This window comes from Heptranchias perlo, chromosome 6 (genome assembly GCF_035084215.1).
Source record: "Heptranchias perlo isolate sHepPer1 chromosome 6, sHepPer1.hap1, whole genome shotgun sequence".
NCBI lineage: Eukaryota > Metazoa > Chordata > Chondrichthyes > Hexanchiformes > Hexanchidae > Heptranchias > Heptranchias perlo.
Window position 1 is genome coordinate 60,523,520 of NC_090330.1, and position 22,871 is coordinate 60,546,390.

General features: G+C 44.5%; 1 protein-coding gene across 2 annotated transcripts in view; it reads left to right on the forward strand.

Annotated features, from left to right (window-relative positions):
- The window catches only part of arhgap42a (Rho GTPase activating protein 42a), a 315,211-nt gene that overhangs the window by 171,427 nt on the left and 120,913 nt on the right, over positions 1-22,871 (forward strand). The window contains exon 4 of one of the 2 annotated variants that reach the window (XM_067986387.1): positions 4,696-4,767. The exons of the other annotated variant lie outside the window; for it this stretch is intronic. Coding sequence (XP_067842488.1) covers positions 4,696-4,767 — 72 coding nt within the window. The remainder of the gene's footprint in view (positions 1-4,695; positions 4,768-22,871) is intronic. 2 annotated transcript variants of the gene reach the window in all.

Below are 22,871 nucleotides of genomic sequence, written 5' to 3' on the forward strand. Positions count from 1 at the left end.
CGGCAGCTGGGGACCGCCAGGGATGGTCCCCGGCAATCAAGAAGGTGGGGCCGGGGGCTCGGTGCATGGCAACAAGGAGGGAGGGAGAGATCGAGGGGGATGGGGGTGGCCGATTGGGGGGGGGGGGGTGGTGGGGTTGGGGGGTTGGAAGATTGCGGCAGGTTTGCGTGGGCGGCCGGTGAGAAGCACTCCTGCTCCTCCTGGCCCACAAGCAATGCTGGAAAAGCACTTACCTGCTGGAGATGGTAGCTCCTTCCCTTCAGCTGCCTGGTTTCCCGAGCCCCTGGAAGTAGGCGCATTTGCGGCGGGTTGAGGGTTGGGTTTCACATTTTTGGCAATTTAACCCAATCCCCCACCCCGCCTGTCATGGGAGCGATTAATTCCCCCCATAGTCCTTCATCAAAACCAATCAAACATCTTCATAGTTATAGCAAATCTTGAATTGCTTATAATCCGGGAGAATCAAATTGAATTATTGCCTTAAACTAGCCAATTTTTTAAAGTTATTTTAAATAAACTCAAGGCTATGATCCTAAACCTCTATAGGGATTGTCCCGATCTCCTGTCATAACTTCAGCAGGAGATTGATAGAGAAGTGGCATAAAAGGCCGTTTGCAGTCGTTTACGCTGATCTTCCACCGACTGAAATTATGTGAGCGATCAGGACAACCCCCTGCAGAAATTCAGGGCATAAATCTTTTATACTAGGTATAAGGATGGTTCTCCACTACACATTGAAGTAGCTATTCTTTATATCTAGAGAGTCTAGAGAGTGAGTGCTGGTGGATAATTCAACCATGGGGGACATCAAAGCTGAATCTGATCTTTTTTGTACCTGGAGTCCACACACATCCATTTGGAGCAAGGATTGCTGGATAGTGACCTCGAACAGGAACCCGAGCCAATATTTTTCCCCTTAGTGCAAGCGCACGGAGACTAATTATAACATTTCTGCTGCTTCCTGGCACAAATCAGGGATCAAATCTTGGACCTCCCTGGTCTGTATGGCTTATCTCATATTATTTAAAAACAATCATGGGGATAGGATGGCATAGGGGGTAGCACACTGGGATCAAAAGCAATGCAGGCTTAAGTGGATGAAAGTCTCTGTGGGCTTCAAGGACCTTACCTACAATTAGTTTGGACAGTCTCAACCATGCCCACAACACACACACACGTAATTTGGCATTAAGCTCATTCTCGCTTAGAGATGATGTAAGTGTTTGTGGTATAAATGGAAATTAACACTGGTGCAGTAATGGGTGCCCTTTTGAGGTTGAGGTACATTTTGAGGCAGAGTAGAGAAAATTTTACTCTGCAACATCGCCATGCTGTGCCTGATCTTGGAGTACTTGATACTGACACAGGCTATCAAAATGAAAAAATTAACCATTCCTCATTTAGTGAGGACAAAAATTAATCCAAATCTATAATAAAATGTTACGGACCAATGTGGTAACTGCAGTGGGATAGGGATAATATAAGTGTAACAAAGACATAGTGGTGTTGGACCTAAAGAATGTGTTGTAGAAACTTCAGATTCTATGTTACAGTATAGTATTGTTTTTTTTCACCAGTGATTACCAAGAATTATACAACACAAGTTGCTTTTATGTTCTAGTAAGCCACTGATAAATTTTCTAATGAATGCATCATGTGAACAATGATACAAGGATACTAATTTCATGGCAGTCATAATTGCAGACTATAACAAATCTAACGAGTCTTCAGTCTTCAACAAACAGACTGAAACTGAGAAAATAACAGGCTCAATAGCCGTTGATTGCCCACGTAAAGTCCAAATACACGTGTGACAAAATTGAGATATTTTTGTCTACTTTTAGTTTGTGGCTACCCCTTTAAATCCTGTCAGTGTCTAGACATTGTTTCACAGCAGTTCAGGTCCCTGTACCAAGCTTATTTTGATAGTGTTGCAAGTTTCATGGGGTACAGGAGAAAAATAACAATGCTGTGTGATTGGTTCATGACTCATGGTTCGTTTTCAAATCTGAGTGGAGGGATATTCAAAATCTAGGAAGTCGCACTAACTTCCAGGAAAAAAGACTTAAATTGAATTCAGTTTCCACTACCTCGTCCCACAATAAAGTGTCAGCCATGGCTTAGTGGTAGCACTCTCGGCTCTGTCAGAAGATTGTGGGTTCAAGTCCCACTCCAGAGATTTGAGCACATAATTTAGACTGACACTTCTGTGCAGTATGGAGGAATGCCACAGTGTCATAGATGCTGTCTTTCAGATGAGACGTTAAATCGAGGCCCCGTCTGCCCTCTCAGGTGGATATAAAAGATCCTATGGTGCTATTCAAAAAAGAGGAGGGAAATTCACCCTGGTGTAATTGACAATATTTAAACCTCAACCAACATCACTAAAACAGATTATCTGATCATTATCACATTGCTGTTCGTGGGACCTTGCAGTGCGCAAAATTGGCTGCCGTGTTTCCAATTACAATAGTGACTACATTTCAAATGTACTTTTTTGGCTGTAAAGCGCTTTGGGACGTCCTGTGGTTGTGAAAGGCACTATATAAATACAAGTCTTTCCTTCTGTCATTCTGCCTTTCCTTCTGTCATTCTGCCTTTCCTTCTGTCATTCTGCCTTTCCTTCTGTCATTCTGCCTTTCCTTCTGTCTTTCTGCCTTTCCTTCTGTCTTTCTGCCTTTCCTTCTGTCTTTCTGTCTTGCGCTCTCTCTCTCTGTCTCTCTTTTCTTCCTTTTTCTTACTTTTTTTTCTCTCGCTTTCTTTCTCATATCTTTCTATCTTTGCTTGTTTCTTCTTTCTTGCTTTCCCTTCAAATTCCTCGAGCTTTTCATCTCCTGCACCTTTTAATTCTCCACAAAACTGTCCACGCCCCCCCGAAACAACGAGGTTGGTGAGTTTCTGCTGATTGCATCTGCCTGCGGCCGTTCAAGGAGGGTTTTAACGTGAAGCTAGTTTTCTTAGGCGTAAAAGTATGGGTTAAACATTTTTAAATAGTAAAAAATATAAATTTACTAAGAAACTGACTAGTGTACACCAAGGAAAGTAGGAAATGCTTCAGTATAGTTTTTTTTGAGTAATTTTCAGTGAGTATAAATCAGGTTGCTCACAGGCAAAGGACTGGTCACCTTTATTAAAAATGCTTATTTTTGGTGATAAACCCATTTTCAGCTGTATTAATAAAACTGCACCAGGTTACCACTCTTACATACATCAATGAATATTTTTGATTGCAAAAATCAATAAAGAACCGTTTTTGCAAAGTTAAGCTGCCGAGTTGCGCTGATTCATGGCAGATTTTACCATGGTGATTATGTTAATACATTTCAGCGGAAACTTGGCGTAAAATGCATCAGTGCAAATGCCGATTGCGTCCAAAGCGGAAACTCTAGGCCATGTTCTCTTTCCTCACCCTAATTTGAGTTCTTATCTGATAAAACAAACCAGTTGAATTCTGAAGACAAGCAAAGCCTCTAAATATCACTTGATTAAGGGTGTCTTAATGAAAGTTAGAAGATGTAATCATTCTAATTACTAATACCAGTGAGATACACACAGAAGTACACTCCTGGAACCAGTTACAAAATACCAAATTTAATATTTGCAGAGATCTCTTAGAAAGCTGCAAACCAGTACTGCCGAACATGGGCACCCCACCCCTACCCAGTGCTGTTAGACCATGCCCACCCCCTCCCTTCACTGTTGACAAGCACCATGGTTTTATCAGATATTTATTAATATAAATCAAATCTAACACTTGAACTGAGTGGCACAAATAGCATTAAGATGACTTTGTCACTGAGAGAGAATCTGAAGCTATTTGGATGTTCAAATTTAGAATCTCCGAGTTATTTTAGTTCAGGGACTTCATTCTTAAGTTCCAATTAAAGTGAAATTCTTGAGGGAGAAATTAGTTTCAATTCCAAATCATTTACTCTGGAGTTAACAGCATATGAGTGTAAAATTAACTGGGGTGTCAAATTACTTTTATCATCCTCTTCATTGTCCTGCACTGGATCCTTATGAATATAATCACAACCTACTTATTCTGGGTACCAGACTCCATTCACATTTACAAGTACTGAAACACTGATTAATTCTAGAGGTACAACTAATTATGCTTACCAATTTTATGCCAAAACTGGGATTTTTCGTTAGGACAGCATTGTGTAATTATGTGAAATTTTGCAAGTTGCTCATTGCTCTGTACCAAAATCTTAATGACAATTCTGGGTCAAGCCCACAACTGGCCAAAATCCAGCAGTATTGGCAAGTTCAAAAATCAGTCAACTGGAAAACTTTGCTCCATTGGGAATCTGACCAGCTGCCCTTTTATGTGGTTTTAATAACGTTGCTCCAAAAATAAAAGACCTGGTACTACATGATTATTTTGATGGAATTGTATCATTCTCTAGATGTAAATGTTTTTTCCATAGCTGTATTAAAAGTCTTCTAAAAGACTCTTGTTTAATGTTTTCAACAACCTTTCCACATTGCTGCAATAAAATCATCAATGTGAGAATACAAGTAAACAATTCCTTACAAGATAAATGGAAAAATTAAACTTTACATGCCTTGTTCTGCAGCTTTGATATTTGGTTTAAATCACTGACCGCACTTTGATTTCAGCATAAAACATTGTTGGATTAATTAAAACTGTAACATCAGTTGAAATCCTATTCTGCATATCTGTTCTAGATTCAGAATGCCAATGATGTTTTAATTGCACCACTGGAGAAATTTCGTAAAGATCAAATAGGAGCAGCAAAAGTAAGTAATCTAATTTTATTTTTAATACTCCATTCTTGTATTAAACTTGACATGGGAAATATATTTTCCCAATTGTTACATTATTTCTATTCCTATCTAAAAATCCCAAGACGGCAGGGAACTGGGTGGTTTCTAAATTCAAATGTTGAAGTTTTGCCTTTGGGACATGGGTTCAGATCCAAGCAAGACAGATGGGATGAAGCTCTGTTCCTGCTCTGGTGGCCATTTAAGTCTTCAAAACTATGTACAGACATTGGAAAAAGGAAATAGTGTCCTGGATTGCATTTGTGTTTTTCACATTAAATCATTTCAGAAATTGTGAAAAATGTGTTGCCATTGTGAGGTTTCTTGTAATTGATTTTGCTTTCAAAAATGTTTCTGCTTTTAAGTGATTTCATGTGAATGGTTACAACTCGTGCAATATCTGTGCAAACTCACTTGATGCAACTGAGCTTTTAAAGATGTGGACTGCTTAAACACAGACCCAGTGATACCAATTTGACGCAAAGCATATGCACTTTACAGCCCTCTGGCCTTAATATTGACTTTAATAACTTCAGACCTTAACTATTGCTCCCACTTTCTCTTCAGTAGGAAGAGCTGGCAGTGTGGATTGCTTAGGTTTTTGTCCCACCATCAGAACATCATGTTGGCAAGGCAGTCTGTACCCTTGGTATTGACCTACTTTTTTCTTTTCTCGGGCTTCAGTGCCATTGGAGCCTGCTCTGCTTTGTCAGTTTTTCATGCTTCCATTTCTCCCTGCCTTACCCCACACTGCCTCAGCTATTCATACGTTCTTTGTGTCTTATAAATGTCGTTAATTTCCCTCGTTATGCCTTCTATTGTCCCATGTTAATGTCACTTCAGCCATTTGACCATCTCCTGTTTTCCATTTAAGCACCTTACAGATCAATCCATTTCTTCATTCACAAGTGTTTTTTTCTCTCCTTTTGTTCTGTTCATTGTTAAATGCTGTTTATCTATTATATTTTACAGTTCTGATGAAGGGACTACAGCTGAAAAGTTAACTCATTTATTATTTCCGCAGGTGCTGACTGACCTCTGCTAAGTGTTTCCAGCATTTTCTGTTTTAGTTTCAGATTTCCAGCATTGGCAGTTTTTTGCTTTTGGTTTACAAAAGGATAGTATTGTGGCCACTGGCAAGCATTTTTAAACAGCTTTACATTTTGTTCTATACCATTGATGGAAACAATTAGAATAAAAACTAAGGGTGCTAAATTGGGCCGTGTAGCGCTGATTGTTTCGGTGCTATGCGGGTTTGTGAACATCCGAGATGGCGCCTTGGCTTCGCATGAATGTTTCCAGCGTGACGTGTGCTGGTCTCCATCTTGGTATAGGAGTTAGTGCATGCGCAAATACCGAACGCCGGAAGCATGTAAAGTAGGGAGAAAATGTGTGCAATCAGTGTGCAACGATGATTTAAAGTCATAGACACCATTTTGGACCTTAACGCTCAACTCAACGCACAGTCTTAACCACGCGCACCTGAAAATGTCGTAGAGTGCCTGGAGGACCCCTCAGCAATGCTTTTTAAAGGGACCAAGCAGGATTTACAGGTTAGTTGCTGGATTATTGCTTCAAGCTACTGGTGGAATAGGAAGTGTTTTTTGAAGCTCCCTATACTTACTGAGAGTTCCTAGAGCACATTTGAGAGTGGTTTGGCAGGTACCGTCTTACGGTTCAGAAAGTTACAACCGTGGTTGAACAACGTTCCTGGCAACCATGGATGGTCTGCTAGGGCTCCCGCTGGGCATTGAGCACGACTGGCAGCAGGCAGAGAGGGCACGCATAGCAGGTCAAGCTGCGAGGAGAGGGAGGACGAGGAGGCTCAGGGCACTGAGCAGGAGGCCGTATCCAATGAGGGCCTTCCGGAACCAATTCTCTTACCTCAACACGACTGAGGAGAATTGCATCCAATGCCTGAGGTTCACCAAAGAAGCAGTCACTGAGATCTGTCAACTGGTACGGCCACAACTGCAGTCTCAAAGCAGGGCAAGGACAGCATTGCCTGTGGCTGTGAAGGTCACCGTGGTGCTGAATTTCTATGGCTCAGGATCATTTCAGGCCTCTGCTGGGGACATCTGCAACATCTCGCAGTATGCAGTGCACTGCTGCATAAGGGAGGTCACAGACGCACTGTACCAGATGAGGAACAGGTTCATCACCTTCCCTCTCGACAGAGACAAGCAGAACGAGCGAGCACAGGGGTCTGCTCTCATTGCTGGCTTTGCCACAGTGCAGGATGCCATTGACTGCATGCACATTGCCCTGCATGCCCCACATATCAACTCGGCCGTCTTTGTCAACCGTAAGGGCTTCCACTCCCTCAACGTACAGCTGGTGTGGACCACACGCATTGAATCATGGAGGTCGATGCCCGCTACCCTGGGAGCAGCCATGACGCCGTCGTCATGCAGCAATCCAACGTGCCAGCTATCTTTCACCTGCTCGGCAAGTCAAAGGCTGGCTACTGGGTGACGGGCTATCCTCTCACACTGTGGCTTACGACTCCAGTTAGGAACCCATGCACACGTGCACAGCAGGCCTATAATGAGAGCCATGCTACCACACGTAACATTGTGGAGCACACCATAGGCCTCCTCAAACAATGCTTCCGCTGCCTGGACCAGTCTGGAGGAGCCCTGCAGTACTCCGCTGAGCGGATGGTTAGATTCGTGGTGGTATGCTGCATGCTGCACAACCTCGCCATCATGAGGGACCAGCCTTTCCCACCAATGATCGGAGAAGACCCTGACCCAGATGTGGAGCAGGAGGGGGAGGAGCCGGAAGAGGAAGTGGAGGAAGACGCAAGGGTGCAACAGGAACACACGCCTTGTCTGCAAGGGCTCTGCATGCTCACCTGATCCGTGCCCGCTATCAGTAATGTCATCTACGTCCCCCAACTCACCAATTGTCCTACACTCCCCACCTTTCCGCACCCACAAGACAATCAAATTGCCCTTCATCTGATTGCACATTGTGCGATGAGCTGAGGGGGAAACCAAACAGAAACCATCACCAAATGCAAATTCAAAGTCACATTTATCAATGAATAGATGAAATTAAGGAAACAGAACTATTCACCCTTGTGCATTGCCTTAGTGCCTGTTGTTCATGTGCCTTTACCTATACTAGTTCTCCGACGAGGTGCTTCCCCAGTGGCTAGAGCATTGATGGTGGGAGGCTGCAGGCCTTCAATGGAGGAGTGTGCTGATGGCCTTGGAGGAGGACCTCGAGCAGCTCTGGGGCGGGAGGGCCCGGCTTCATACTGCACCATCTCAGCATGGGCTGCAGCAGTCCGGCCTGGCTGGCCGATAGGCAACAGCAAGGGCACTGGTGGAGTGGCAGGGGTGGGAGCAGGAAAGCTGTCCTGAGAGAGGACAGCAGGTCCGACTGCCATGGCGCCACTGCCACTCTCCCAGCGGCGCCTCAGCAATCCTGGTCATCAGCTGGAGAATGGATTGCTGGAGTGCTGTGACCCCCCCCCCTCGAAGCCCCATTCCACAGTGGTCCCCAGAGCCACAATAGCAGCGGTCTGAGCTTCCAGTGCAGCAGTCTGAGCAGCAACCATCACCGTCCCTGAGTATGTCCTGTCCCACTGGCAGGACAGACCGACCAGAGGTGGCGGTACAGTGATATACAGTCAGGAGGGAGTGGCCCTGGGAGTCCTCAACATTGACTCTGGACGCCATGAAATCTCATGGCATCAGGTCAAACACGGGCAAGGAAACCTCCTGCTGATTACCACCTACCGCCCTCCCTCAGCTGATGAATCAGTCCTCCTCCATGTTGAACACCACTTAGAGGAAGCACTGAGGGTAGCAATGGCACAGAATGTACTCTGGGTGGGGGACTTCAATGTCCATCACCAAGAGTGGCTCGGTAGCACCACTACTGACCGAGCTGGCCGAGACCTGAAGGACATAGCTGCGAGATTGGGCCTGCGGCAGGTGGTGAGCGAACCAACACGAGGGAAAAACATACTTGACCTCGTCCTCACCAATCTATTCGCAAATGCATCTGTCCATGACAGTATTGTTAGGAGTGACCACCGCACAGTCCTCGTGGAGACGAAGTCCCGTCTTCGCACTGAGGATACCATCCAACGTGTTGTGTGGCACTATCACCGTGCTAAATGGGATAGATTCAGAACAGATCTAGCAGCTCAAAACTGGGCATCCATGAGGTGCTGTGGGCCATCAGCAGCAGCAGAATTGTATTCCAGCACAATCTGTAACCTCATGGCCCGGCATATTCCTCACTCTACCATTACCAACCAGCCAGAGGATCAACCCTGGTTCAATGAGGAGTGTAGAAGAGCATGCCAGGAGCAGCACCAGGCGTACCTAAAAATGAGGTGCCATCCTGGTGAAGCTACAACTCAAGACTACATGCATGCTAAACAGCGGAAGCAACATGCTATAGACAGAGCGAAGCGATTCCACAACCAATGGATCAGATCAAAGCTCTGCAGTCATGCCACATCCAGTCATGAATGGTGGTGAACAATGAAACAACTAACGGGAGGAGGCGGCTCTGTAAACATCCCCATCCCAAATGATGGCGGAGTTCAGCATGTGAGTGCAAAAGACAAGGCTGAAGTGTTTGCAACCGCCTTCAGCCAGAAGTGCCGAGTGGATGATCCATCTCGGCCTCCTCCCGATATCCCCACCATCACAGAAGCCAGTCTTCAGCCAATTCGATTCACTTCACGTGATATGAAGAAACGGCTGAGTGCACTGGATGCAGCAAAGGCTATGGACCCCAACAACATCCCGGCTGTAGTGCTGAAGACTTGTGCTTCAGAACTAGCTGCACCTCTAGCCAAGCTGTTCCAGTACAGCTACAACACTGGCATCTACCCGACAATGTGGAAAATTGCCCAGGTATGTCCTGTCCACAAAAAGAAGGACAAATCCAATCCGGCCAATTACCGCCCCATCAGTCTATTCTCAATCATCAGCAAAGTGATGGATGGTGTCATCGACAGTGCTATCAAGCGGCACTTACTCATCAATAACCTGCTCACCGATGCCCAGTTTGGGTTCCGCCAGGACCACTCTGCTCCAGACCTCATTACAGCCTTGGTCCAAACATGGACAATAGAGCTGAATTCCAGAGGTGAGGTGAGAGTGATTACCCTTGACATCAAGGCAGCATTTGACCGAGTGTGGCACCAAGTCAATGGGAATCGGGGAAAACTCTCCAGTGGCTGGAGTCATACCTAGCACAAAGGAAGATGGTAGTGGTCGTTGGAGGCCAATCATCTCAGCCCCAGGACATTACTGCAGGAGTTCCTCAGGGCAGTGTCCTCGGCCCAACCATCTTCAGCTGCTTCATCAATGATCTTCCCTCCATCATAAGGTCAGAAATGGGGATGTTTGCTGATGATTGCACAGTGTTCAGTTCCATTCGCAACCTCTCAAATAATGAAGCAGTCCGAGCCTGCATACAGCAAGACCTGGACAACATCCAGGCTTGGGCTGAGAAGTGGCAAGTAACATTCGCGCCAGGCAATGACCATCTCCAACAAGAGAGAGTCTAACCACCTCCCCTTGACATTCAACGGCATTACCATCGCCAAATCCCCCACCATCAACATCCTGGGGGTCACCATTGACCAGAAACTTAACTGGACCAGCCATATAAATACTGTGGCTTCAAGAGCAGGTCAGAGGCTGGGTCTTCTGCGGCGAGTGACTCCCCAAAGCCTTTCCACCATCCACAAGGCACAAGTCAGGAGTGTGATGGAATACTCTCCACTTGCCTGGATGAGTGCAGCTCCAACAACACTCAAGAAGCTCGACACCCTCCAGGGCAAAGCAACCCACTTGATTGGCACCCATCCACCACCGTAAACATTCACTCCCTTTACCACTGGCGCACAGTGGCTCAGTGTGTACCATCTACAGGATGCAGTGCAGCAACTCGCCAAGGCTTCTTCGACAGCACCTCCCAAACCCACGACCTCTACCACCTAGAAGGACAAGAGCAGCAGGCACATGGGAACAACACCACCTGCACGTTCCCCTCCAAGTCACACACCATCCTGACTTGGAAATATATTGCCGTTCCTTCATCGTCGCTGGGTCAAAATCCTGGAACTCCCTTCCTAACAGCACTGTGGGAGAAAACTTCACCACACGGACTGCAGCGGTTCAAGAAGGTGGCTCACCACCACCTTCTCGAGGGCAATTAGGGATAGGCAATAAATGCTGGCCTTGCCAGCGACGCTCATATCCCATGAACAAATTTTTAAAAAAACGTAGCTTGCATACCTTTGATGACATTGGTTTGTGCTGCAACTGAAGCCGCAACATCGGCCATCAGATGCTGTATCATAGTGGGTTCCACAGGTGTGCTGATGGAGGTGACCACCCGTTCCATGTTGGAAAGGATGGGCTGCAAGCTCTGCGCAAACCCCTGTGCCAAGTTGGAGCTGGACTCCTCCATGCCCCTTGTCATTGTGCGCAGGCTTTCCAGTGCCCCAAGCATTTGGTGGTGTACGCCCATCTACCGTCTTCGGTGACCCTGCCTATCGAAGTCCTCATCTGACTCCTCTGCCGCAGAACTAGTGAGTGACCTCGCCCTCCAGTGAGCTGGCACCTGTGGTATCCGTTGCCCCTGCTCCTGCGCACTTGTGCCCCATGTCTCTCCATGTGCAGATCCCTCCTCTAAACTAGCCGCTAAACAACGTGCAGTGTCAGTCTCTGAGCTGGTGGAAGCAAGTGTCAGATCGAGTGATGGTGTGGCTTCAGTGCCCTCCTCCTCCTTGGACGGTGCCGCCACATGTTCTTGGGTATCTGCAATGACAAAGGGAAACAGATTGAGTTGTGGAGCGGGGAGAGGTGCAAGTAAGACCTGTGCCGACAGCATCCGCAACATTTGAGTCAGAAAAGATTATGGGAGGAGGGAGATGTGGAAAACAAGAAGGAGCATTAGACATGCAGAGACCCCCTTCATCAGGACCTTCAGCACAGCATATTGTCACAGGTGCAGCGACGGCCCGCCCATTGATCTGAAGTACCGTCTGCTCTTGGGGGCTGAGGACATGTAAGCGTCCTGTCCACCCTCAGGCTTCTCCTGCAAGATAGAGGACAATGTGTCAGTGAGTATCCTGCAAGGTGTGTGGGTAATGTGCCTGTCATGGTCGAATAGCTGCCACTGTGTGTATGACCTGTGAGTGGTGGTCATGTGGCCTGCAAGTGTGGTACTGTGTGTGGGTGAGATGCAGCATGCCGAGTGCAGCATAGTGAATGGATGGGCAGTGTTTGTTGGTGGGTGGGTGAAGGGGAGTGTGATGCGTGGAGCAGTGGTGCAGTTGGTCGGATGTGCCTCTTGACACTTGCATTCACTCAGCTTGACCACTCATGTCAAATCATTGAACTTCATTAGGCACTGCACCTGTGTGCATGGTGCCATGCTCCTGGCGTTCACTTTCTGGACCACAGCCTGCCAATGCCTGCGGAGTTGCAGTCTGGAGGGTCTTCTGCCACCCTGTGGATACATGTTGGCCCTCCTTTCGTCCACCCCTTCCACCATGGCTTCCAGTGCATCATCGGAGAAGCGTGGGGCCCTCTCTCACGCCGGTCCTGCCATCCATGTGGCCATCTTTCCCTCTTCCTAGTGAACTGTGCATGTCCCATTTAAAATGTGCTCCTGCACCTTTAAGAAGTGCAGGCTGCTGAAGACTTGCGCTGAGCACGTCCCATTTCCGGCTTCCTCATTCTCTGTGCAGCCTCTTCCCAGTGCGGGTAGCGCTGGCTGCACGGAGATATCATGGTAAGTGGCAGGCAGCTTGAAATTCACATACTGCCTACGTAGGGACCATCGGGCATGGGGTAATAGCAAATCATGCTACCCGTGCCCAAAATGGGCCCTATCGAATTTTTTTCCCCCCTAATTTCTTTCTCTTGGATACGGTTTAATTACAACAAAAGTAACATTGCATAGCATTTTTAACATAGAAAAAGCTTGGTTGAAAAGATTGGTTTGACAAAGGTTTTTAAAGGCGGAGAGATGGAGAAGTATAGGAAGGGAACTGCTGATAGTGGGGCAAGTGGTCGAAGGCTCTGCCACCAATGATGGGACAAAGGGAGTGGGTTTACAGAAAGCCAGAGTCGGAGGACCAAAGGATTTGGTTGGGGACGTAAGGCTGGAGTAGGTTGCAGTTGTGGTGGGACAATGCCATGGCAGGATTTGAAGATCAGGGTGAGGACTTGAAATTCAGTGCATTGGGCAACAGAGAGCTACTGTAGATCTCTAATAGCTTGGCCGATGAATGAGCAGGACTTAGTGTGAGACAGACTTATGGGCAGCAGTATTTTGAACAAGCTGAAGTTATGAAGGGAACATGATGGGAGGCTAGCAACGAGGAAGTTTTATAAAGCTTTTGACAAAAACTTTTGGTGATAGTGGGAGTGAATTAGAGGTGGAGGCAGGTGTGTTGCAAATGGAAGTAAGCAGTCTTGGTGCTGAGTAGGATGTGGGGATTGAAGCTTTTTGCAAGTTCTGATTCAGCTTTGAGTGTGGCCAGAGAAAAGAGTGGAGTTGGTGGCAAAGGAGTAGAGTTTATCTTAGGGACTGAAAATAATGGTTTTTGCCTTCCTGCTGTTTAGTTGGAGGAAATTTTCACTAATCCACATCTTAATGTTAGTTAACAGTCTAACAGAGTGGTGGTGGAGTTGAGAGAGGTGATGGAGAAGTAGAGCTGGATGTTGTCAACGTTCATTTGGATTCTGACCACTTGCCTTTGAATGATATCACCAAAGGCAGCACATAGATGAAGAAAAAGAGGGGGGGAAAAGGAAAGATCCTTCAGGAACTCTGGAGGTGACTTAGAAGGATGAGAAGTGATCCACTTGCTGTGTTGTGAACCATGAATGGGCAGTCCCGTGGAGCTGGATGACAGACGAGAGGTGATGGAGGAGGATGATGTAGTTGACAGTGTTGAACAGAGAGGTTGAGGGGGACGAGGAGGGATAACGTACTATGGTTGCAGTTGCAGAAGATGTTATTTGTGACTTTGGCCAGGGTGGTCTCAATGCCTCGCACAGGGTGGAAGCTGGGCTAAAGGGAATTGAATAGTGAGTGTAGCAAACAATTATTAGATCTTTTCAGCTTCTGTATTTTTCTAATCTTTTATAGGCAGTAACATCTGTCCTTTTTATGCCTGATTGAAACTTTGCTTTCTTATATAAAGTCTGCCTGCTGCTTGTCTACTTTGGCTCTACTCCCTTTGTAGTTTTATTTGCCATTTCTTGCACTTTTTTTGACTTCCTTATCAGCTTATACCTTTTTCATTTACTTCTTTCTAAATACTGGCATCTTTCACTTCCATCCTCAGATTATTCCTTTCTCTTACCAGTTTCCTCTATTTGTTTATTTATGTCCATGACTAGGTTTGTGCATAGGTTTTCGTTGTTCTCAAGTTAAGCCAATACTTCAAAATTAATCTCTATTCTGCATCAAATTCTGGATAATGTAAATTCTAGTTCATCCATGGAATTTGGATCTCTTTCCGGAACTAAAACTGATAATTAGAACTATGACTTAAGCCATGAAATATTTTCACTGTCGAATAAAAATCTATTTGGTTGTTTCTCACAATTATTTGAATAAAAACTGGGGCACAAATTTCAAAACATTTATTCAGATAAAAGTTATGGGGCCAGGTTTGCTCTCAAAATAACGGTGAAGTTAATGGCGTGCCGTTATTTATGCGCAAATGATGCAGCAAGTTCAGGCGAGGGGCAGATGTATGGTTAAATGTCAATATCCAAAAGATGCTGTCCGAGTTGTGCCGCTCGGTCGTTAGCTTCGTGAAAACGGCATCTCATTGTCTGCCTCACCATTGAATTGCATGAAATTGCTGTATTTGCATGGTAGATACGAACTAAACTTGCTACAGAAAGTTAAGTCTTGTCATTTCAAATCTATGTACCCTTTTAATGAGGTGATAAGTGTTAATTACTGCCAATCAACCCCTCTTGCACTGAAAATTAACTATTACAAGTGTGGAGTCTCATTCCTTCAGGTTTTAATTGTTGTTGAGGATTTAAAAAGTGTAAAATTATAAACTTAAACATTTTTTAAAAAACTTTTTTCCCCTCTGTCTGGATTGGAAAGTAACAAATATAACCTTGCTATTCAAGAAAGAAGCGAGAGAGAAAACAGGGAACTGTAGGCCAGTTAGCCTGACATCAGTAGTAGGGAAAATGCTAGTATCTATTATTAAGGATGTAGTAACAGGGCACTTAGAAAATCATAATATGATTAAGCAGAGTCAACAGGGTTTTATGAAAGGAAAATCGTGTTTGACAAATCTATTCGAATTTTTTGACAGTGTAACTAGCAGGGTAGATAAAGGGGAACCAGTGGACGTAGTATATTTGTATTTTCAAAAAGCATTCGATAAGGTGCCACACAACAGGTTGTTTCACAAGAATGGGGCTCATGGGATTGAGGGTAATATATTATCATGGAATGAGGATTGGTTGACTGTGAAAACAGAGTAGGAATAAATGGGTCATTTTCGGGTTGGCAGGTTGTAACTAGTGGGGTGCCACAAGGATCAGTGCTTGGGCCTCAGCTGTTTACAGTGTATATTAACGTGCAGGTACAGCAAGCAATTAGGAAGGAAAATGGTATGTTAGCCTTTACTGCAAGGGAGTTGGAGTATAAGAGTAAGGAGGTCTTTCTGCAATGATATCGGGCTCTGGTGAGACCACACCTGAAGTACTGTGTACAGTTTTGGTCTCCTTACCTAAGGAAGGATATATTTACCTTAGAGGGGTTGCAACGAAGGTTCACTAAATTGATTCCTGGGATGAGAGGGTTGTCCTGTGAGGAGAGATTGTGTAGAATGGGCCTATATTTAGAAGAATAAGAGGTGAACTCATTGAAACGTATAAAATTCTTAGATGGCTTGACAAAGTAGATGCGGAGAGGCTGTTTTCCCTGGCTGGAGAGTCTAGAACTAGGGGACACAGTCTCAAGATAAAGGGTCGTCCATTTAGGACCTAGATGAGGAAAAATGTCTTCACTCAGAAGGTTGTGAAGTTTTGGAATTCTCTACCCTGGAGGGCTGTGGATACTCAGTCGTTGAGCATATTCAAGACTGAGATCGAAAGAATTTTGAACTCTAAGGGAATCGAGATGTGGGGATCGGGCGGGAAAGTGGAGTTGAGGTAGAAGACAAGCCATGATCTTACTGAATGGCGGAGCAGACTCGAGGGGCTGTATGGCCTACTTCTATTCCTATTTCTTATGTTCTTATGTCTTTTTTTCTCTCAATCTAATCTTTCTTTCTTTTTCTTTATGTACCTGATTTGACATTGATTTCACCCACTCTAATTTACATTCCCTTCTCTGTCCTTCTGCTGTTTATTTCACAATCCTTCAATCTGATTGGTTAAGGAGATACGTATTTGCATGCCCTGTTTCCCTCGCTGCGGCGTTATCAGCTCTCATATTCAGCAACTTGCCCTTGCACGTTTAGGTTTTTAAATTTTTTACGTGGCAAGTCTAACTAATGGTAGATATCGTTAGATGCCCTGCTACAGCAAATTATGGGCAGTGAAGGTTTTTGTTTTAAAAGGGAGTGGGTCTGTTTTTGTGTGTTAGTGTGTGAAAGAAAACATGATAGACTGTACTGATTGTATACCTGTTGGAATTTAGTTAGTATTTGAATTATAGTTAGTATTTGAATTATAAATACTCTAAACTTTAGAAAGCGTATTATGCTGAGAGTCAAAGCAACACACTCTGCCATTTATCACCATAATTTGAGTAGTTGTTTTCTAAATTTTGAAGGCAAATTTCAGGCCTTACATTAAATTTAAATTAAATTTGATGCTTTCAGAAATTGCTTAGAAAGGATAAACCTGCGCTGCCAGACGTGAGACGTTTTTACCCCCGCCCCCCCCCCCCCCCCCACACCATGCACATTGCTGTCGGGGGCATAGCCTCCCCTAACTCACTGCTGACAGACACCAGAAATCCACCTCTGAGCTATACCCCACATTTTTTTTTATTCGTTCATGGGATGTGGGCGTCGCTGGCGAGGCCGGCATTTATTGCCCATCCCAATTGCCCTTGAGAAGGTGGTGGTGAGCCACCTTCTTGAACCGCTGCAGTCCGTGTGGTGAAGGTTCTCCCACAGTGCTGTTAGGAAGGGAGTTCCAGGATTTTGACCCAGCGACGATGAAGGAACGGCGATATATTTGCAAGTCAGGATGGTGTGTGACTTGGAGGGGAATGTGCAGGTGGTGTTGTTCCCATGTGCCTGCTGCTCTTGTCGTTCTAGGTGGTAGAGGTCGCGGGTTTGGGAGGTGCGGTCGAAGAAGCCTTGGCGAGTTGCTGCAATGCATCCTGTGGATGGTACACACTGCAGCCACTGTGCGCCAGTGGTGAAGGGAGTGAATGTTTAGGGTGGTGGATGGGTTGCCAATCAAGCGGGCTGCTTTGTCCTGGATGGTGTCGAGCTTCTTGAGTGTTGTTGGAGCTGCACTCATCCAGGCAAGTGGAGAGTATTCCATCACACTCCTGACTTGTGCCTTGTAGATGGTGGAAAGGCTTTGGGGAGTCAGGAGGTGAGTCACACGCCGCAGAATACCCAGCCTCTGACTTGCTCTTGTAGCCACAGTATTTATATGGCTGGTCCAGTTCAGTTTCTGGTCAATGGTGACCCCCAGGATGTTGATTGGTGGGGGATTCGGCGATGGTAATGCCATTAAATGTCAAGGGGAGGTGGTTAGACACTCTCTTGATGGAGATGGTCATTGTCTGGCACTTGTCTGGTGTGAATGTTACTTGCCACTTATCAGCCCAAGCCTGGATGTTGTCCAGGTCTTGCTGCATGCGGGCACTGACTGCTTCATTATCTGAGGGGTTGTGAATGGAACTGAACACTGTGCAATCATCAGCGAACATCCCCATTTCTGACCTTATGATGGAGGGAAGGTCATTGATGAAGCAGCTGAAGATGGTTGGGCCTAGGACACTGCCTTGAGGAACTCCTGCAGCAATGTCCTGGGGCTGAGATGATTGGCCACCAACAACCACTACCATCTTCCTTTGTGCTAGGTATGACTCCAGCCACTGGAGAGTTTTCCCCCTTTTTGCCAAGCCACCATGACGCCAGGCCAAAGGATCTCTCCATATTCTAATAAACCATAGCAGCCTGATCACAGTGTTACCAAACTAGAGGACCCCTCACCCCGGTTCTGACAAATCCCAGGACCCCCCCACCCCCATCACAGTTATGACAATGCCTTAGACACGTCTTCAGAACTACCAAAGCCCAGGGTGATTGCTAGTACATAAAACCATTGAACCACCGTCAGTGTAGCTAAACCCAACTCCCCCTATCCACATTGCATAGGGCGGGGGTGGAGTAAAGACCAAATAGAGTCCTCGGGCAAAGCAGGGTTAGAGGTAGGGGATAATGGGAATAAATCATTTGGAATGTTTTATATATGGACAATGAAAGAAAAGAATGGGTCTAAAGATTGCCATTATTTCGTCCAGTAATGTACATTAACCTTTTCATTGATGTAACATACCAAAGTCATTTTCTGCACACCCTTAGTAATGATTATTGTAATGTTTGGACAGTGTATACCTGTATTCAGCTTTTTTAATTCTTGATTCAATTATTCATTTTGGTTCAGAAATGTTTCTGCAGTCCTTGAAGAATTATTAAAATTTGTCCCTGAGCAACATATAGGTGGAAGGTCCCACATTTGATTTTGGGGAAAATGAGCTTGGGTCCCTGCTCTAATATATCCAGTGACTTATGTGTTAGTGAATATTGGGCAAAGACAAGATAGGGCTCGACAGTCATGCCATCCAAAGTATTATAGTCTCAACACTTGTCGTCTAGACTTGTGTGTAAAAAATGCTCAGTTAGGCAAGGTAAGAGGGCTACTGATGCCCGTGGAATTGTACTCTTGCATAAGTTGACTCCTTCAGGAGAGGGGGGAACTGATGGTAGGAAATCTTGAAGTTTTTCCTATTCTGGAAAAGCTGCAATATTTTTACAAAACACTTTTTGTAGACTCAATGCACAATCATTTTGGCTCCTCTTCATTTATCAATAAAAGCAGTGCTGTCTCAGTTGTTTTTACAGCCCCAGATTGCTAGTGGATTCTTTGGTAATTGAACTTTTATATATTTGCGATGTGCATAAAGGCTTGAGATAACCAGGACTTACCATGTATCAGCCAAAGCATCATTAGTACTATGAAACCAGATGAATTACAGCTCCCAGTTAGATATGTGGCCACTGCAGTTACTGAGCTAATGTAAATAGTAGCCTGGTGACTTAACTGGGAAAGGATTTCAAGCATGAAGTAGCTTTCCTTTTTTGGTATTGTGGTTTGTTGGCGTACAGCTGATAATTTTAGGGAAATCATTGTGAGATATATTGTTCGCCCTGGCTCATTGAATTCATCAAAGACATTTAGCAACATTTATTCTAATATCCAATGACCTTTATAAACGGATTACATCAAAGATTAATGTTGCTGATCTGAATTACGAACAGTTTTAATACCAAATAACTGATGTTTTGACTGACTTTTTGTTTGCCTAGCTGCTTGTTTTTTGTGGAATGTCATTCAAGTTGAAATCCATTATAAAGAATTGTGAATTGCATTTTGGCATTAAAAAAAACTATCAGAGAAAATGTAAAAGCAGTTTTTGTACCCAAATATTCAATAACACATCTGTAATCCTGGATAAAGAAAATGTACACTTTAAAATACAGATCAGGGAGAAGTTGGTTAATGAACCTTATCTTTCCAGATGTTCACAATCTTTTGTTGGTTGTATTGTTTGTTTCTTGCTTTCTTGGCACACGTGATGACATCCAGATTAGCTTTCTTGTTTACTTAAAAAATGTACTGTAGCAGACTGAAAAACCTGTTTTCCCACAACATTGTATCCACTTGTTGAAACAATTCACAGTGAGAAATCAGTGAGAATATTCTGTTTCTTAAATATTTTAATTGGAATTGAGGGTTTTCCAAAATGTTTCATATTTTAACCTTTAATTTTCTGTAACTTGGTAAATTTGTCCTCGTTTGTTTATGCTTCACATACCAATCTATTGACCCAGTCTTCCAGTTGTTTCTCAGTGTAACAGTACCAGCCAGGAAAATATAGCAATGAAAAAAACAGAATCTGAAGCAATGAAATCACACACTTTTTTTTCCAAAGCATTTTGATCATTTTTCTTTCTCACAAACTCAAAAATTCAGAACTCAAAATAAGATTCTACCATATCATAAAATCATTAAGTTTCACAATATAATTAAATTTACCAATAAAATTGTCATTTGTGTCTTTACATACCTTCATTAACATTTTTGCTCGGAGGCCTCGGACATTCACAAAGGTTAGGGTTTAAGTTGATGTTGTTTCCAGAGCTATGATTCAGTTCGCAAAGTAGAGTTAATTGCCAGACCTATGCCTGCAATTCCCAGGATGTCGCAGTTTGAGTGTGTAGTGCCGATAGGGTTGCCAACACTCCCGGATTGCTCGGGAGTCTCCCAGAAAGGGGCATGGATCCCCTGAGCGCTGCTGCTAGAAGCCTGGGACATCTTCACGCTTTAAATTTGCTGCCGCAGTGTGGCCCCCACTCCATGATGTCACCGGCTGCTGCTCAGAGAAGCCTCCAGCTCGCTGTCGTCAACTCACCGCAGCTGCTGCAGGGAGCCAGTCCCCGCTCAGGGGTGTCCAGAAACAGGACTGACTGGTTGGGGGGGGGAAAGGAGAGGGGAGAGAGATGGCAGTAAAGTCATATTGGGGCAGGGAGAGGCGGGAGGTTGAAGGAGAGAGATGAGTGTCGAGTCATATTGGGGTGGGGAGAGACGTGATGCTAGGGTGAACAGGATTTGGGGGGGGTGGGCAAGGGATTGGGGCTAGGGGAGAAGGAAGATTTGGGAATTGGAGCCCAGGACAGCAGACTGGGAGTCCGAAGAGAGGGAGTCTGGGAAATTGAGGTTAAGGGACGGGGACTCTGGTGAGAGAGGGAGAGAAGGGGACTGGGGATTGGGAGAGAGGGATTCTGAGAAATGGGGGTCAGGGGTTTTTTCCTCCCAAAATGTATTACCTCACACATATCCATGTTAAATTTCATCTTCCACCTGTCAGCCATTCTGCTAAATTGCCTGTCTTCCTGAAGTCTTTTTCAGTCCTCCTTACTGTTTGCCAAATCCCCTACTTTTGTGTTGTCAGAAAATCTAAAGATTGTGTTCCCTATACCCAAGTCCATATCTTCTGTATATGTTCAGTACAAAGGGTGAATCCAGTGCTTCCCCCTTCTAACCCTTCTCTAGTCTGAGCAACACTCATTTACCCTAGTTCTGTTTCTTTTCATGCTGCCACATTTCTTCTCATACCATATATACCTGAATTTTTCTAACAAGCCTCTAGTGAGACCCCTTATTAAATGCCTTCTGAAAATCCGAATACACTGCATCTACTGCATTCCTTTAATACTTCAAAAAATGCTCCTTACATTTATTGAGCATGACTTGCCTTTAACAAATCTGCACTAGTTGAGCTTGTTTCTCCCATACATTTCTAAATGTTTACTAATTTTTATGTTGAATGAATACTAAGAGTTTGGCTACAACTGACATTAGACTAACTGGTTTATAGTTACTCAGTTTATCCTTCTCTCCCTTTCCTTCGGCTATAATAATATTTGACTTTGTTTTTCCAAATAATTTGAAAACAAAGTCAGAAGAATTTTAGAATTTTTTTAAGGTAAAATTTCACAGGAAAGCTATTACAAAATGCTTGATTTTTACTTCAAAGCCAGTTAGAGATAGAGGAGGATGATTGTGCTTAATTTTGTTTATACTGTGAGGCACAAAACGATGATTATCTGCATAAAGAGTTATTTATGCAGCTGTGCTACCTATTTATTTATCCAGCTGCAGCAGGTAAGGGAAACATTAATTATTTTCCAAGAACCAATTAACAGCAGATGCTTCAGTATCTCTGTGGAGAAGTCCTACAAATATCTTTTGAAATTCTTATAATAAAACTTCCATTGTATAACACCCTTTAATGTAGCAAATGTCCCAAAGTACTTTACAGAGATGGGAGAAAAATAAAAATAAAATACATAAAAGAAATAGAACAGATGCTGAACTATGGTGTGAGAGGTAGGTATGGTTTGTTGAAAAGATGGATTTAGGGAGGAAATTCTGGAGAGTAGGGCTGGCAGTTGAGGGCTTTGCTACAAGTGGTGGGATGGAGAAAGTGGGGGAATGCACAAAAAAGAGTTGGAAGGCCCAAGACTGTGAGAGGATGCAAGACATGGAGGTGGTTGCGGAGATATAGGAATATAGGAACAGGAGTAGGCCATTCTGCCCCTCGAGCCTGCTCCGCCATTTGCTAAGATCATGGCTGATCTGTGATCTAACTCCCTATACCTGCCTTTGGCCCATATCCCTTAATACCTTTGGTTGCCAAAAAGCTAGCTATCTCAGATTTAAATTTAGCAATTGAGCTGGCATTAATTGCCATTTGAGGAAGAGAGTTCCAAACTTCTACCACCCTTTGTGTGTAAAAATGTTTTCTAATCTCACTCCTAAATGGTCTGGCTCTAATTTTTAGACTGTGCCCCCTACTCCTAGAATCCCCAACCAACGGAAATAGTTTCTCTCTATCCACCCTATTCGTTCCCCTTAATATCTTATAAACTTTGATCAGATCACCCCTTAACTTTCAAAACTCCAGAGAATACAACCCCAATTTGTGTAATCTCTCCTCATAATTTAACCCTTGAAGTCCGGGTATCATTCTAGTAAACCTACGCTGCACTCCCTCCAAGGCCAGTGTGTCCTTCCGAAGGTGCGGTGCCCAGAACTGCTCACAGTACTCCAGATGCGGTCTAACCAGGGTTTTGTATAGCTGCAGCATAACTTCTGATCCCTTGTACTCCAGTCCTCTCGATATGGTGAGATGAGGCCATTGAAGAATTTGAAGATAAGAACTAGAATTTCATTGTCAATGCATTGGGAAACTGGGAGCCAATGTAGGTCAGAGATGCTGGGAGGGATGAC